Source organism: Lathyrus oleraceus, chromosome 1 (genome assembly GCF_024323335.1).
Source record: "Lathyrus oleraceus cultivar Zhongwan6 chromosome 1, CAAS_Psat_ZW6_1.0, whole genome shotgun sequence".
Classification (NCBI taxonomy): Eukaryota; Viridiplantae; Streptophyta; class Magnoliopsida; order Fabales; family Fabaceae; genus Lathyrus; species Lathyrus oleraceus.
The window spans coordinates 26,266,198-26,282,850 of record NC_066579.1 but is presented as its reverse complement, the minus strand read 5'-3'; the positions used below and the strand labels follow the sequence as shown (position 1 = coordinate 26,282,850).

General features: G+C 36.9%; 1 protein-coding gene and 1 non-coding gene across 2 annotated transcripts; one reads left to right on the top strand and one right to left on the bottom strand.

The window, feature by feature from the left end:
- Window positions 1-6,474: 6,474 nt before the first annotated feature.
- Window positions 6,475-6,581, bottom strand: LOC127116720 (small nucleolar RNA R71). The gene has a single exon (XR_007801516.1). It is a non-coding gene; the product is annotated as a small nucleolar RNA R71 (small nucleolar RNA).
- A 55-nt stretch (window positions 6,582-6,636) lies between these two features.
- LOC127088160 (uncharacterized) lies at window positions 6,637-7,565 on the top strand. Its single transcript, XM_051029085.1, has 2 exons — window positions 6,637-7,092; window positions 7,194-7,565. The coding sequence occupies exons 1-2, from the start codon at window positions 6,637-6,639 to the stop codon at window positions 7,563-7,565; spliced, it is 828 nt and encodes a 275-aa protein (XP_050885042.1).
- Window positions 7,566-16,653: the final 9,088 nt, after the last annotated feature.

Below are 16,653 nucleotides of genomic sequence, written 5' to 3'. Positions count from 1 at the left end.
CTCCTACCAATACCTTGCTTTCTCAAACAACATATGTGTTTCGAACAACACCTTTTGTGCATCTGTTCACACCATAACTCTGGAAATATTCTCAATCTCTTGAATCCAAGCACGCGCACCTTCAGGATCGTACCTTCCCTTGAACGTGGGCGGGTTATTCTTCTAGAATTTTCCCACTCCACGCAACTCATCAGCTCCACCATTCTGATTCTGATTAGTGTGCAAATCTTAATCTGCTTGCGCCATCACCCGAGCCACCAACGTGGGAGTCAAGTAAGAGAATGTCTCTACTTACTTCGAGAAGATAAACGATCAGTAACCTCCCATAGTAAGAGTGGAGCGTTAAGACCATGTGTTAGGAGGTAAAATCCTAAGCGGCGAGAACTCATATAAATAATGTATCTCTCAAGGAATTAGACAGACTTTTAAGTCATACACATCTTTTACTACTCAAAGAGCATTATGCTCCTAGTAGCCGTAACACATCATCAACTTAATTGTCGCCTACAACCCAGCAACACAGACCACCAATAGGACCTCTCACCTCACGTGAATTGGACCTTTAAACAACCTCAAAAACCACTGCACAAAGCTTCTCGTTGTCGTGAGTAAACTCTCACTATCCAAATTACAATACACATACTATGGTCTTCGAATCTCTCTACCTTTGAAAAGAGAACATGTATACCCTATATATATATATATATATATATATATATATATATATATATATATATATATATATATATATATATATATAACTATCATTTATATTTTGAAATTAAATTATAAAATTGAAACTTTAATTATATAAGGACAATATAAAACAAAAATAAAAATAAATTTAAAAGATAAGGAAATGTAGTTTAGCCTTTTATTTACAACAAATTGCATTAAATTAAATAGTTAAACAAAGCATTCTAAAATTTTGATTGGTTCAACCAGGGATTCCCCACACGTAACCACATAAAGCTTTCACGTTTCAACTTTAGAATATGATTCTTGCGGTTGCGTTTGCTTTGCTTGATGTTAAGCGGTATCTGTAAATGTCATGTGATGACTCATTAAAGAGTGTTGGATAATTATTAGAATGAGTATTGAATTCTAAACAGAGAAAAACATCTAGTATAATTTGTTGTTTTCTTAAAATACGAAAAGTCATATAATTTACTTAATATTCTAATCTATTTAGTTTTGAGAAAAGGCTAGGTAGTACATTTCATAACTTATTTTTTATCACACGGTTTCGTTTTCTCGTTTCAAATCAAGTTTGTACAAGTCTTTTTTCTTTTATTTGGATAGTTGACAAAAATTACATGAAGCTACTAGCTAGCATTTAGGTAGGTGGAAAAGAGAAGAAAACTTCTATAGCCTTGTCAGCAATAAAGCATCAAAACCTCATGATATGTTGCTTTTTAAGGAGGAAAAAAAAAGGTAAGAAGAGAGATATGATCGAAAGAATCACATGACATAGAGAAGATTGCGAAAATATTACTCCTTTATTTGAAATAAAATAATATTCTAAAATAAATAATTTATTTTAATTTTTAATATTTTTTTAATTTTATTTTTTAATTACTTTTATCATTTTCAATAAATAATAAGAATATTTTAATAAAAATAAGAGATTAATTACTATATAATGTCAGTTTAAAAAATTTTACACCGTCGGTTTATCACCATCACCCGTTTGTACTACTTTATAGATTTTTAAAATAAAAATCAAACTTCTTTTAATATCCAACGTCTATAATTAATCGATGGTGTAAAACCTTTTTACACTGACAATATATTTCAATTAATCTCTAAATATAATATTATCTTATTTTTTTATTTTTTTTAATCTAAAAAAAATGGTCAATTATATCATTTATTCATTGTGGGACGGAAAATAGTAGATTAAGTGGCTCTTAAATACTAACCAATAACAGAAATGGAAAATGAAAAAATCCTTATTCTACGGGACTGTTTAATTTATATTTTGAATGAAAAATGAAATCCCCTTAATAAAAACTATCCTCCTAAATTATTGACAATCATAAATAAACTTCTATCTTTACGTGAGCGTCATGTGGTTCATAACAACTTTGAATTCACCATCAGAAATTTCTTTTCTAATACTACAAGAAAAATTGATTTTATGTGACACTCAAAAGTTGTCATTAAAAATCAATAATATATAAAACTGTGAGTGACACCCTCTTTTTTTTATGTTAATTATAATGGAGTATGGTGTGACATTAAATTGAATGTTATTATAATTTTTAACTACAGTCAAACTTTTTTCCTACAGTTGTAATAAATATCATTATATATTATGCAAGTATTACAAGTAAAAATATTATACCTAGAGATTATTTTCTTTTATCCGTCACTAAAATTTCAATAAATAATTTTATTATATCAAAATATAATAAATTTATAAATATTTTTTTTAATATAATTGAGGAATATTACTAAATATTAAAATAAAAATTACTCATTTAAAATGTTTTACTATGCATTTTGAATCATGACAAAACTAAATAATTAAAATTAAACTATTATACCATTTTTTGCTAAATTCAAATAATTCAACATAGAAATACATGACAAATTGAAAATTCAAAATATAAAAGTTCTTACAACTCTTGAATCACAACTCTGAAATTTAATTTAATTGTTCAACTTCCACGGCTCTTGTCCTTGTATAACAAGAAGAAAAAAATGACCTAAATCATGTTTACAAGTTCCCCAAAACAATCTTGTACCTTCCTAATTCTTCCTCAAAATATATATGGTTGTTGTGCTGACACCCCATATTTTGTGACAGAATCATGTGGTAAAATACATGTCTCTGCCAACTTACGAGAAAGCAATGACTTTATGAATAATAAATCTGGTTCAAGTTGATCATGGATATGCCCATATCACAAAACTAATCAGCATTCACACTAAATATGAAAGTAAAATGAGAATTTTAAAATTTTACATGAATTTTCTTTTAAGACACAAGAATATGGAAGAGGTGGGCACCTAGCTAAAAATTAGCAAAATCTATGTAGATGTATTTACCAGATTATGAGGCCATCCATGTGGATGAAATATGTATCCTCTTTTAACTCTTGCTTTACGCTGATTATAGGAACCACGAGCAGGTTGGTGTTGTTAGAATTAATTCATTTTCTGAAACTTATAGATAAAATTTGTTAGATGGTACTTTAGTATTTTCATTAAGTCCCACTTGTATTTAAGCAATTGAGTGGTGTGAACAGAAGTATCATTATTCATTTTTTGCAGTATGTGTAGTGTAGCAGAACAATGTGTGTGTGCGTTTGCTATAACCATTTTAGAGTAGTGGAAGTTTGTTATTATTCTCTATTCTCTCTCTTATTTCCATTGTTCATCTTTATCACCTTATGCACCAACAATTGAAATCTAAAGCTCTGGTTTAGATCCACAGGGAAACATCACGGAAAACACGAGTGAAATGGTGAGGCGTTGTGTGATTGATTTTTGTTCGAAGAATTCGTGTTGAATTTCTGATCAGAATCGTAATAGTCACATATCTTGATTCTAAGGGATTGGGAAACATTGTGTGTAGGTGAGATTTGAGTGTATTGCACAAGGTTGAAGATGAGCGGAAATGGTAATCTGAGTATCCAGCTTCCAGTGTTCGATGGCAAGAACTGAAATCGTTGGATGATTCAGATGCATGTGTTATTTGGAGCTCAAGATGTTCTTGATCTCATCAACGACGATTACACTGCACTTTCAGAAAATGCAAAGGATGTGTAAAGAAATGCTCAGTGTGATCTGAGGAAAAAGGATCAGAAGGCGTTGTTCTACATCTATCAGTGTGTGAATGTGAGCGTGTTTGAGAAAACCATTGATTCAACAACAACGAAAGTTGTGTGGGGCACACTGGTGCGGTGCTACGACGGTGATGCATCAGTGAAGAAGGTGAAGCTTCAGTCTCTACATAAGCAGTATGAGAATCTCAGCATGAAGAACAATGAGAAGGTACCTGACTACATCTCCAAAGTGATTCTGATCACAAATGAGATGAAGTCGTGTGGAGAAATTCTCTCTAAAGAAAGTATCATTGATAATGTACTTAGATCTCTTACTCCTTAGTTTGATTACACTGTTGTAGAAATTAGAAATTCTAAGGATCTGAGCACCATGAGAATAGAAGACCTATAGATCAGTCTAGAGGCGCAAGAGTTGCATCTGACTGAAAGAACCTCTGAGAGAGAGGTAGAGCACACTCTGAAAGCTTCTTTTGTCAAGAAAGACCAGAAACAGTCTTTGTCAGAAGCCAAGAAAAAACATGGTATGTCTCAGAAGTCAGAAACCTCAACTTTTGGAAGTCAGAAGGGAAAACGGAAGTATGACAAGAGAAAAGTTCAATGTTATTGTTGTAACAAGTTTAGCCACTTCGCTGCAGATTATTGGTCAAACAATGAGAGGAAATCCGAAGAAACAAATATAGCCATAACCATATTATATTTTTTATAATTTTTTTTTATTAATATGATATGTATTATTTGATGACATTTATTTTTTAATACTATTTATTGGACCGTATGCGAAGTAAGGAAACAATTCGGATGCAAAATAATGAAAAAAATGAAAATTTGCACTCAAGGCTACCTACATGTGTCTCACTCACCAATGGGTGGATTGACCCACTCTTCCACATGTTGGGAAGATGGCGTTCGCCACCATGACATGATGTTCGTCATCCTTTGTGAAAGCCACCGGTTAGAAAATGGACTTACTTGGTTTTCCACCCTTCCCATGTTCCCCTATTTATCCTCCCACGAAATGAGAAAGCTTCACATGACATTTTAGATATTTGGAACATTATAAATATGCTTCAAACTTCATTTTTCAAGGCATCCAAGCTTAGCACAATCTTAAGCACTTAAATTACCAATCAAAAGTTATAACTCGTCACATCGAGGGGTTATATCACTAGAGAGTATTGAGTTTGTACGAAGTTTGGAGCACTTTATTTTCCCGTATTTTAATCTTGCCGCCATTTACATTCCTTTACAAGTCTTCAGCAATTTACTCTGTATCAGATTCAAGTCTCTGTTTGGAGCAGTTTTTTTTAATCATATTTAGCATTTTATTATCGTTTTATTTATTTACTCGCACTTTACTTTTTCTTGCCTCGCACAACTTCTTTTATTTCCAAGTCTTATTTATCGCACTGTATTGTTTTAAACTACTTTTCCGCAATTTCTACTTCTAAGTTTCAAACTTATGGTTTCATGTTTGTCATAAGCATGTCCAACTAATTTATTGATGATGGGATGTGAGGACTGTCACTTGACGATACTCTAACTATTGCTTCTTTAAGATTTCGATTGTGGGTTGTTTTAATTTTAATACAATCTTTCTGAATTTAATTTAATCGGTCACTACGAAAGTAAAACCGTAAAAACTTCGGGTAATATCTAAAGTCATCCGACATTAAAGAATAAGATTGGTTTGTTTTTTATTAATGAATATCGCGAAAACACTTTATTAATTAACTAGGAAAGTCTAATATTTCTAAAAGGAGGTTTTAAAACTATTTGCGGATGCGTTTATAGGTTTAGGATCCGGTTACCAAAGCAAAAACCTGGAACCCTTTTAAGTTAAATTTTCCAATCAAACTTACTTTTCAGCCAAGTGAAGAATCTAATTTCTCAAAATAAGATTTACTACTTTAACGCATTAAGCGTCTGTTCAATTACATTCTTTTCAAAGTAGAAAATATTGTCCCGTATAACGATCCTATTTAGAAGCAATCAAGAGTAGAAATGATAGATTGACAGTTAGGTCTATGTGGGATCGATATCTTTTAAAACTACGTGATAGACTGTACACTTGTAGTTAGTTATTCCGATAGACTCATAATCTCGCGAACAAGTTTTTGGCACCGTTGTCGGGGGCCAATACCGTCAAATTTTGTAACTTATTATTACACCGTCTAGATTAAGGCAACCCTCGTAGGTCAATGCGAAGAACTCGCAGCACCGGAACTTTAGAAGATCCAATAGCTGAACCAGAAAAGTACGTAAGAGCTCGACTGTTTCTCTAACGAATCAAAAGAGCAATGGCAAAAGACCAAAACCGTAGGCTACTCAAAGATTTTTCCCTACCCTCTAATGAAGAGCCTCATTCGAGCATTGTCAACCCAACTGTTACAGCTAACAACTTTGAATTGAAGCCTGCTTTGTTGCAAATCGTGCAACAGAACTAGTTCCCTGGTCTCCCAACAGAGAACCCAAACCAGCACCTAAAAATCCTCATTCAATTAGCCGACACAATTAAATGCAATAACACCGATCCTGAGGCGATACATCTATGTTTATTCCTTTATCCCTCAGAGACAGAGCGTGATCATGGTTGGATTCCCTTCCAGCTAATTCCATCACTACTTGGAATGACCTGAAGAAAGTATTCATTGTTAGATACTTTCCACCTAGTAAAATCGCCGTCCTACGTAACCAAATTACCAGATTCACTCAACAGGACGGTGAGTCCCTTTTAGACGCTTGGAAAAGGTACAAAGAGCTATTAAGAGTTTGTCCACATCATGGATTAGAATAATGGCCAATCATCCACACATTCTATAATGGACTTCTCTACAATATAAAGATGCCTATCGACGTTGTCTTCGGTGGTGCGCTAATGAACAAACCTTATCCCGAGGCATGTGTACTCATTGAGGACATGGCTCAAAACCATTATCAATGGGGTACAGAGCGTGTACAAGTAGAGAAGAAAGAGACTAAAGGAGGTATATACAAGGTTAGCAGCTTCAGACATATGAACGCCAAAATGGACGCCCTAACCCAAAAAGTCGAAAGCTTAGTCATAAATCCTACAGCTACCGTAGCTGCAGGGCATCCTGGATGCAAAATTTATGGAACACTAGAATATGTGACCGTCGAGTGCAGTCTACTAGCTGAAATAAACCCAGACCAGGCCAACTATGCCCTAGGAAACCCCTATTCAAACACTTATAACCCTGGATGGAGGAATCACCCAAACTTATCTTACAAGAACAATAACCCTACCTTTTCCCAAACTCTGCTCCTCAAAGACCAGCAGGTTTCCAATCCCAAAGACCCTCACAACCGATACAAACTACACCTCAGAAGTCAAACATTGAGAAGATTATGAAATATTTTATCACGAGTCAAGCTCGACAGAATAAAGAATTCATGAACCAGAACATCCATATTAACGAACTGATTTCACAATTAAGAAACAATGTTGATTCTGTGGTGACCCACAACAAGATGCTTGAAACCCAAATCTATCAAGTAGCACAACAACAAGCTGCTCAGGCTACACCAGAAGGATTGTTCCCTGGACAACCTCAACCTAACTCTAAAGGCTATGCTAACGTTATTTCGCTGCAAAGTGGAACTCAATATGATGGGGCTAAAATTTCAGAACCACCAAAAGAAAATTTTGTGACTACTCCAAAGAAACAAAAAGAGGAACCTGCAGAACCTGAAAAACAAAGAGAGAAGGATATTAATGATAAGGAGGCAATGAATGATAACCAAGAAAATTGAACATATGTATTGTCCCCACCCTACATACCACCGATTACATATGTTCAAAGGCTTAAACAGACTAAACAAGAAACCCAATACAAGAAGTTAGTGAAAGTAATTGAGAAACTTCTCATTGAGATACCCTTCACCGAAGCCATTACCCAAATACCATCATATGCAAATTCCTAAAAGACATCTTAACAAACAAGCGCAAGCTCGATGATCCCAAACCCTTAGAATGCAATGCAATTGCTGAAAACAAATTAGCCAAGAAACAAAAAGACCCTAAAAGCTTTTAGATACCATGTGTAGGAAGACATGTCATAGAGAAAGCATTATTGGACTTAGGAGCAGACATAACTTTGATTCCTTTAGTAGTTTTTGAAAGACTAGACCTAGGAGACATGCAACCAACTAGGATGTCTCTTCAACTGGTTGATCGATCGGTTAAGTACCTGATAGGTATATTAGAAGATATCCCAGTTAGAATTATACAACTTTATATCCCTATTGAGTTTATTGTAATTGATATTAAAGAGGACAAAGAAATCCCTATCCTTCTAGGCAAACCATTCTTATCAACTGTTGGAGCCATGATAGATGTAAAAAGAGGTAAGATGACTTTCAACGTAGGTGGTGAGAAGGTAGAGTTTATCCTATTCAAATTTCTGAAAGCACCCGCCATGGACGGCCCTTGTTATGCAATTGATATCATTGACGAATGCATAAGAGAATTAGATAATGAGGGGCATATTGAAACAATAAAACTACCTTCGACGCCCATAATGGAAGGCGATGGATTTAAGTCAGTTACACCTTACATTGACGATAGCCGTAACAAATGTTTAGCACTTACCCTTGATCATATGCAGAGCATTAAGAAATATACAACAAAGCTTAAGGAACTGCCTAAGAACTTGAGATACGAGTATCTTGATAAAGAACTCAACCATCCAGTTATAGTAAATGTCAACCTTAACAGAGGCGAAATCGATCAACTCTTAGAAGTCTTAAGAAGATACCTTGCAGCTCTAGCCTATACCATCTCCTACTTGAAAGGAATAAGTCCCTCTGTGTGCATGCATCAGATTATGCTAGAGGGAGATTCTAAACCTTTTAGAGAACACCAAAGAAGGATAAAACCTATAATGAGTGATGTAGTCAAGAGAGAATTATTTAAACTTCTAGATGCAGGAATTATCTACCAAATCTCTAATAGTACATGGGTTAGCCATGTGCACGTGGTACCAAAGAAAAGAGGTGTTACAGTCATACAAAATGAAAAAGGAGAATCAATAGCAAAATGCATAGAAAGCAGATGACGCATGTGTATAGATTATAGAAGGCATAACAAAGTAACCCGAAAGGATCACTTCCCCTTCCGTTTATTGACTAAATGCTAGAATATTTAGTTAGGCACTCTTACTTCTGTTACTTAGATAGATACTCTGGATTTTTACAAATCCCCATCCATCCAGATGACCAAGAAAAAACAACCTTTGTGTGTCCATATGACACTTTCGCTTATCGATGAATGCCATTCGAATTGTGTAACGCTCCTACAACCTTCCAGCGATGCATGATGTCCATATTCACAGACTTCCTGGATGAAATAATGGATGTTTTCATGGATGACTTCTCGGTATGCGGGTCCAGTTTTAAAAACTACATGGATAACTTAGAGAGAATCCTAAAAAGATGCCTACAAATTAATATGGTGCTAAACTGGAAGAAATGTCATTTCATGGTAATATAAGTTATAGTCCTAGGACACATAGTGTCAAAAAGGGGAATTGAGGTCGATAGAGCTAAGATAGAGATAATAGAGAACCTCCAACCACCCAAGATAATTGGAGAAATCTGAAGTTTCCTTGGACACGCCGATTTTTACAGACGCTTCATTAAAGATTTCTCCAAGATAACTAAACCCTTAACTGGTCTCCTAATGAAAGATGTCGAATTCACATTTGAAGAAAAATGTATAGAGGCATTTAATCTTCTTAAGAAAGAACTAATCTCTGCACCTATTATGCAACCTTCCGATTGGAACCAACCATTCGAGATTATGTGTGATGCTAGTGATTTCGTTGTAGGCGCAATCTTAAGACAATGAAAGGATAAAATATTACATGTGATCTACTATGCAAGTAGAACCTTAGATGCAACCCAACTAAATTATGCAACAATAGAGAAGGAACTCCTGGCTGTGGTATTTGCAATAGAGAAATTCTGATCCTACTTAGTCGGAGCTAAAATCATCATATTTACAGATCATGCTTCCATACAATACTTATTAAGAAAAAAAGACGCAAAACCTAGATTGCTTCATTGGATTGTTTTATTACAAGAATTTAATGTAGAGATCCGCGATAAGAAAGGGACTGAGAACTTGGTAGCTGACCATTTATCCATGTTAGAATACCTGAAACCTGACCATATCCTTATCAATGATGACTTTGCATATGATATTCTGATAGCACCAGTCTTCAATTGGATAGGTCATGAAGAATCCTTAGATGAGGTAGCGCTAAAAATTGAATCTGCCCATGTTGTGACCGGTGTACCTTGGTACGTTGACTTCGTAAATTTCTTGGCGGCTAATATATTATCTCAAGGATTGACGTACCAACAAAGGGAAAAGTTCTTCCACGACGTGAAACATTTCTATTGGGACGAACCCCTTCTCCTCAAGAGGGGAGAAAACGACATTTTTCGTCGTTGTGTTCCTGAAGAGGAGGTACCAAATATCATAACTCATTGCCATTCTGCCCCTTATGGCGGGCATGCCAGCATATCCAAAACCTGCACTAAAATCTTCCAAGCAGCCCTTTATTGGCCAACTTTATGGCGTAATGTCAATAACTTTATAATTAAATGCGACTTGTGCCAACACACTGGAAACATATCAAGGCGCGATGAGATGCCCTTAAAGAATATTCAGGAAGTAGAAATCTTTGACGTCCGGCGTATCGGTTTTATGGGTCAATTCCCTTCATCTATGGGAAACAAGTACATACTCGTTGTTTTCGACTACGTATCAAAATGGATAGAGGTCATCGCCTCACCTACCAATGACGCACGAGTAGTAATTAGGATGTTTAAGAACTACATATTCCCTAGGTTCGAAATACCTTGCCTAGTTATAAGCAATGGTGGATCTCATTTTATTTCAAGAATTTTATAAAAACTTTTGAACAAGTATGATGTGAGACATAGAGTAGCTACACCCTATCATCCACAAATCAATGACAAGTAGAAGTATCAAATCGAGAAATAAAACAAATTCTAGAAAAAACTGTCTCACTTTCTATGAAAGATTAGTCCTCTAGACTTCAAGATGTATTGTGGGCTTATAGGACTGCCTGTAAAACCCCTATAGGAACAACACCATTCAATTTAGTCTATGGGAAGTCGTGTCACCTACCCTTCAAACTAGAACATAAAGCCTATTGGGACATTAAATCCCTAAACATGGACTATTTAGAAACTAGAAACAAATGAATGTTAGATATCCAGAAATTAGAAGAACTCTGACGTAATGCCTATGAAAATGTTATAATCTACAAATAGCGAACCAAAGCATGGCGTGGCAAGCGTATCGCAAGGAAGGAATTTTGTGTAGGAGACATATTACTTTTATTCAACTCTAGATTATGCCTATTTCTTAGTAAACTACGTTCCAGATGGACCAGACTGTTTGAGGTCACAAGAGTCATGCCCTCTGGTGCAGTTGAGATTAAGAGCAATCTTCTGACTCGTTCATGGTTAATGGATAAAGACTGGAACATTACACCAACGATGATATACCTACCTATTATTTTCACCATGACTTAATTGAACCACCATTTGCAACACAAACAACCTGATGCCACCATTGTCGAGCTACTGACACTAAATAAAGCGCTGTATAGGAGGCAACCTACGGTTTCATTATCATTTATTTTATTTTTTCGCAGTTTTTTATTTTATTTGAATAACAGTGATTTATTTTACTCTTGCTAACAAGACTAACTTTTAATTGATTACGTTACATGCCTAACTCAAACTAATTTTTCATACTAATCATTTAGATATGGAAGGTACTGATAACATGCAAGTTATTTTCATAAACAAGGCTCAAAGAAGACGCTATGAATTCTTGGCTACAAGAACCATTTTGCCAACCAGATACCCTGACTTCCTTAGCTTAATAACTTTAGGCCTCGGTGACAGTGTGAAGTACATGTTCAACCAGCTCAATTGGGACCGTTTATCTTTCCGCAAACACCCAACCTATAAGAACCTGACATTGGAATTTCTAAGCTCCTACCGATATAACCCTAATGTAGGAATAAACCGTGTCCAGGGCTTTGCTACCTTTCGACTCTTTAGGAAGGAATACCGACTAACACATGATGTGTTAGCCAGACTTTTAGCCTTCTACTGTGATCCCCAAGCCTACACCGAAGTCCTAGTAGGTGATGATATGCAATGGGAACTCGATTTTTTATAGGGTAGCATTACTGAAGATTACCCGCATGATTATGAAAAAATGCATCCCCCTCTAATCCATAACCCTGCCATCAGGTATTTCCAGATGGTTGCGGCCCATAGATTCTTTGGAAAGGCTGAAAATATTGGACATGTCAGTAAAGAAGAGATTTTTCTCATATTCAGTATTTTTCAATCCCGCTCTGTACACTCTGTTGCTTTCTTGATGGCAAGTTTAGCCAAAATAACTGCCCAAGTTGTCGAGAACATTTATGTCAGCGATATGGTCGTCCATATTGTCGCATCGCGCGAAAAACCGGCGGGAAAAGAAGAAACAACAGAGCCGCCACCGTGCGTTATTTATCCCAAAATAGGGAAAGGAAACGCTCAGAGTAAACCTGGGAAAGAACATGGTCTCGCGACCAAAGAGAATGGGTTCGGGAGTCGGTTATGCGAAGGGAAGGTATTAGCACCCCTACGCATCCGTAGTACTCTACGGGATCCACGCACAAAAGGAAGGAAAATGGTTGCTAAACGCTGCTCACACACACACACACACTGGCTGAAAGGAGACAAAAGAAACTGACTGAAACTGACTCGGCAGGATGTCGCATCCTGGGCCTACTTAGTCTATCAGGCATAGACATCAGAGTCGAAGTAGTTCGGACTGGGGAGCGACACATGCTCGCTAGGATATCGCATCCTATGCATACGTATCTTCTCGGACGAGAGAAGAATCAGAGCATTCGTAGCTCGGCTGACGCGCACACCAACAAACAAGACAAAGGCAAACGTGGAGCCTGAATGCCAATCACTGGACTTACATCAGCATCCGAACCGAAACAACACAAAGAGGCAAACGTGGAGCCTGAACGCCAATCACTGGACTTACATCAGCATCCGAACCAAAACGCACGCACACTGGAACCCAAATGCCACTCGATGGACTTACATCAGCTTCCAAGCACACAACAAGGCAAAACACAAGACACAGGCGACAAATTGCTAAGGAGTCAGGCACTCGAGCCTAGCAACTGTCAAACAACACACACAAGAAAGAAAAAGGGCGCCCGGAGAGATCAGCTCAATCTCCTGCCTACATACTTCATCTGGTATGAAGATCAGGGCGATGTAGTTCCCCTACGCAGGGATAAAGGACCTAGCCTAACCAGATAACAGAGGGAGACACAACTAGGGAGACTACGACTCGAGCCTAGATGTTATCATGCAAATCATCCCTAAGTTAAGGTTTCTAGCTAAATGGCACAAGGGCCAACCTATCCTAAGCGTGGCTCACACAGGAAGCAAGCCACACACACTTAACTTGCACAGGAAGCAAGCCAAGCAAAACCTAACTTGCACAGGAAACAAGTCTAAACTAATCCTAACTTGCACAGGAAGCAAGTCAAACAATCCTAACTTGCACAGGAAGCAAGTCAAACAATCCTATCTTGCACAGGAAGCAAGTCAAACAATCCTACAAGCATAGATAGCACACGCTATACACAAACAAGTGGCTCAAACAAGGGTTAGGTTTTAGTCAAGGGGTCATATCAACCTCGACAAACAAACCTCTGGAACTGGGTGAATGTGCTCTTAACCTTGCCATTGAGGGGCTAAGGTGAAGCAGATGAAAGGTGAGTGAAGATAAGACCTCACAGCTCTTATCCCTGGCCTGGGAGAGCTTAAGACAAGAATGTGTGGGTTCAGAAAGTGGGAACCCTTCTACACATTTGATACTGACTCAACTGTACAGTTGTACAAGATCTTGGGTTTGTATCTGCAATGCATCAACATAGTGGTGTGAGCAAAGCAGATGACACAACATGAATAGTGGGGGATAGATTGCATATCCCTACCTTCCACCAATTGCCTCTTCACTTAGGAGGACTTTGACTCTATGCAAGGACAAAAGTAAACAGTCACAAACATTGCCTCTTAAGGAGGACTTCAGACAGTTGCCTGGCCAAGTAACAGGCCAGGTCTTCCAGACTACATGAAGTAAAAGAGACATACCTCAATGCAAATTGCTTATACAAGCAAAGCAAAGCAAAAAAAAAGTTCACAAGGAACTAAGCAACTAAAGCACCTGAAACAGTCAAGCAGATGTTAGTGTGCAACTTCAAACAAAACAAACAGAAACAGACACCAACAGTCAATTAGGGGCAAATGAATGTGCAAGGCCCAAGGCTTAAGGCATGTGAGCCAAGCCACCTACAAAACAAAGAGGTTAGACAATGATACTTGAGTAAGCTCAATCAAAAGAATTGGTCTTAATGGCCATTTGATGGTCAACCTGAAAACGCAAGCTCAAAGGTGAGTAACAGGACCACTAGGGCAAGCCTAGGGTCAAAAGTGAATGAGAAAGTTAAAACAGCAAAGGGCAAGTATCCAAAATCATGTTCAAACAATTAGGAAACAAAACCGATTGGGTTCACATTCATATCAATCACTATCATCATTTCATGAACCATTTAGGTCAAAACATGGCAAACAGAAGCTCATAGAAGTCAACAGCAAGACTTAACTCAAAAGTCAACTCAAACATTTCCAAAAATCACTAAATAAATCATGGTCAAAACTAACACATAGCATGGTAAGCATGTCAAATTTCATCTCATTTGGACAAGTGGAAGGCAGTCAATGAAAATCAGAAAGTCAAAGCAATTTTGAACATGCTCAATGAAGTCAACCAAACATGCATCAACTTAGAAAAATCATAAGTCAAGAATGGTGTATGATAAATGAATGGGATCAAAACCATGGTAAAGATGAGGATGTCTAGTTATCTCATGTAAAATTTCATGTCCATCTAATAAAGTATGAGAATTTCACAAATGAAATGGGAACATGTGTCACACAAGGGCAACATTTGACTAGGCAGGGAAGAAAAATCTCAAACAAATGGAAAATGACACAAATAATTCCAAGAAAATTCACATGTAAACTAGACATACAAGAGTAGGCTCATGCTAAATTTGGGGTCATTTGGATGTAAGGAAGCATGGTAATGAAAATCATGAAGTTGGACATCAATGGTGTGACACAAATTGTCACACCCTAATTCAAAAAATCATAACTCACAAACCACAAATGATAAATTCACAAACTCTACACCAAAATCACCATGAATGTGTCTAGTTTAAGCACAAAAAATTTGGGAGCCATTGGATACATTCTCATCATTTCACAATTAATTTGGCAAAATGCACCAAATTTGGTCACATGTCACAAACCCTAAGGCCAATTAAAAACCACTCATCCAAAAATTCTGGAAAAATAATGATAAAAAAGTAGAGATCATGATGAACACAACACAAAAAATCCCATTCAAATTGGATCAAAAATGAGCAAGTTATGATTTTTGTAAGATGGGATATCAAAATGTGAAATTAACATGAAATAAATGGAGCAAGAATGGCAAAGTTGTAATATCATGATTCACTTATCCAAACACTGTCGTTTTGGGCAAGAATTGAAATGTTCTGATTGGACGAGGGAAACCAACCATGCATGCACGAAAATGGACAAAAAAACTGGGCAAAATGCATTTGGGGATTAGGGTTTATGTTCAAAAATCATGATTTCACAATCTTGCCCAAAAATCAAAATTGAATATATGGAAATGATCAGCATGGCAAGGTCAACATGAATCCACCATCATTTTTCATTAAAACACTACACAAGCCAAGAATCGAGCAAAAGACAAATTTGACATCAAACTTGTTTTCCAAATAACTTCATGCATAAGCAACCATTTCAAAAAGTGAAAGCATCACTAAACTCAGCATTGAAAGACCTTTTAAAATCATGTATCAATTTGACAAAAGGGGAGGGTCGAATCCATACCTATTTTTGAAGGGCAGTTGTGTACAGATGCTTTTGGATGTTATTGAAGTGCAACAGCTGCACCTTAGGGTCCCAGATGATGATTGATGAAGTTAGCTTTGCTTGAGATGGCTTGTTTTTGGCATCAATCTTGGACTGTCATGGCTGAGGCCTTTTCTAAAACAGTGCTAGAACAAATGCTTCCAAGTGTGAAAAATGTGATTGCAATGTGCTCATGATGTTGCCTTGATGATGAACCAACAAAACAAGGTCAAGGTGTTTGGAGTTTGTGGACTGAAAAATGAAAAAGTGTCAAGGTGTGATTTTTGAGTGAATGAGAGAACCAATGCTATTTCTTGTTGGTTTGATGATGCTAGTGTGTTTTTAACATGACAGATGAAATAAACATAACCCCTGCTAGTGTGTTGGTTGACAGTTTTTGGAGTTTGGCCAAAACAAGATGAATGATTTTCTGCTGTTGGATGCTGCAGGGTTTGGTCCCTAGAGGTTCTTGACAGAAGATTGAGATGCAAAACAAAGAGTGAGTGCAGTCAGGATGATTTAGGCCTCTTGGTTGATCTGTTGGTTAGCAGGTTTTTGAAGATGCAATGCAGGGTTTGACAGTGTGGAAAATGAAGGTTGCTAGGTTGCTAATGTTTGCTGTTGGATGGTGGTGGAATGCAGGTAGCAGGGTTAGGTTTTGAGAGAGGGAGCCATGGCCTTGTTGCTGTGTATGGTTACTCTTGGATGCTGCAGGTTTTTTATAAGTTCTTGACAGAAGATTGGGAATGCCAAGCAAGGTGTTTTT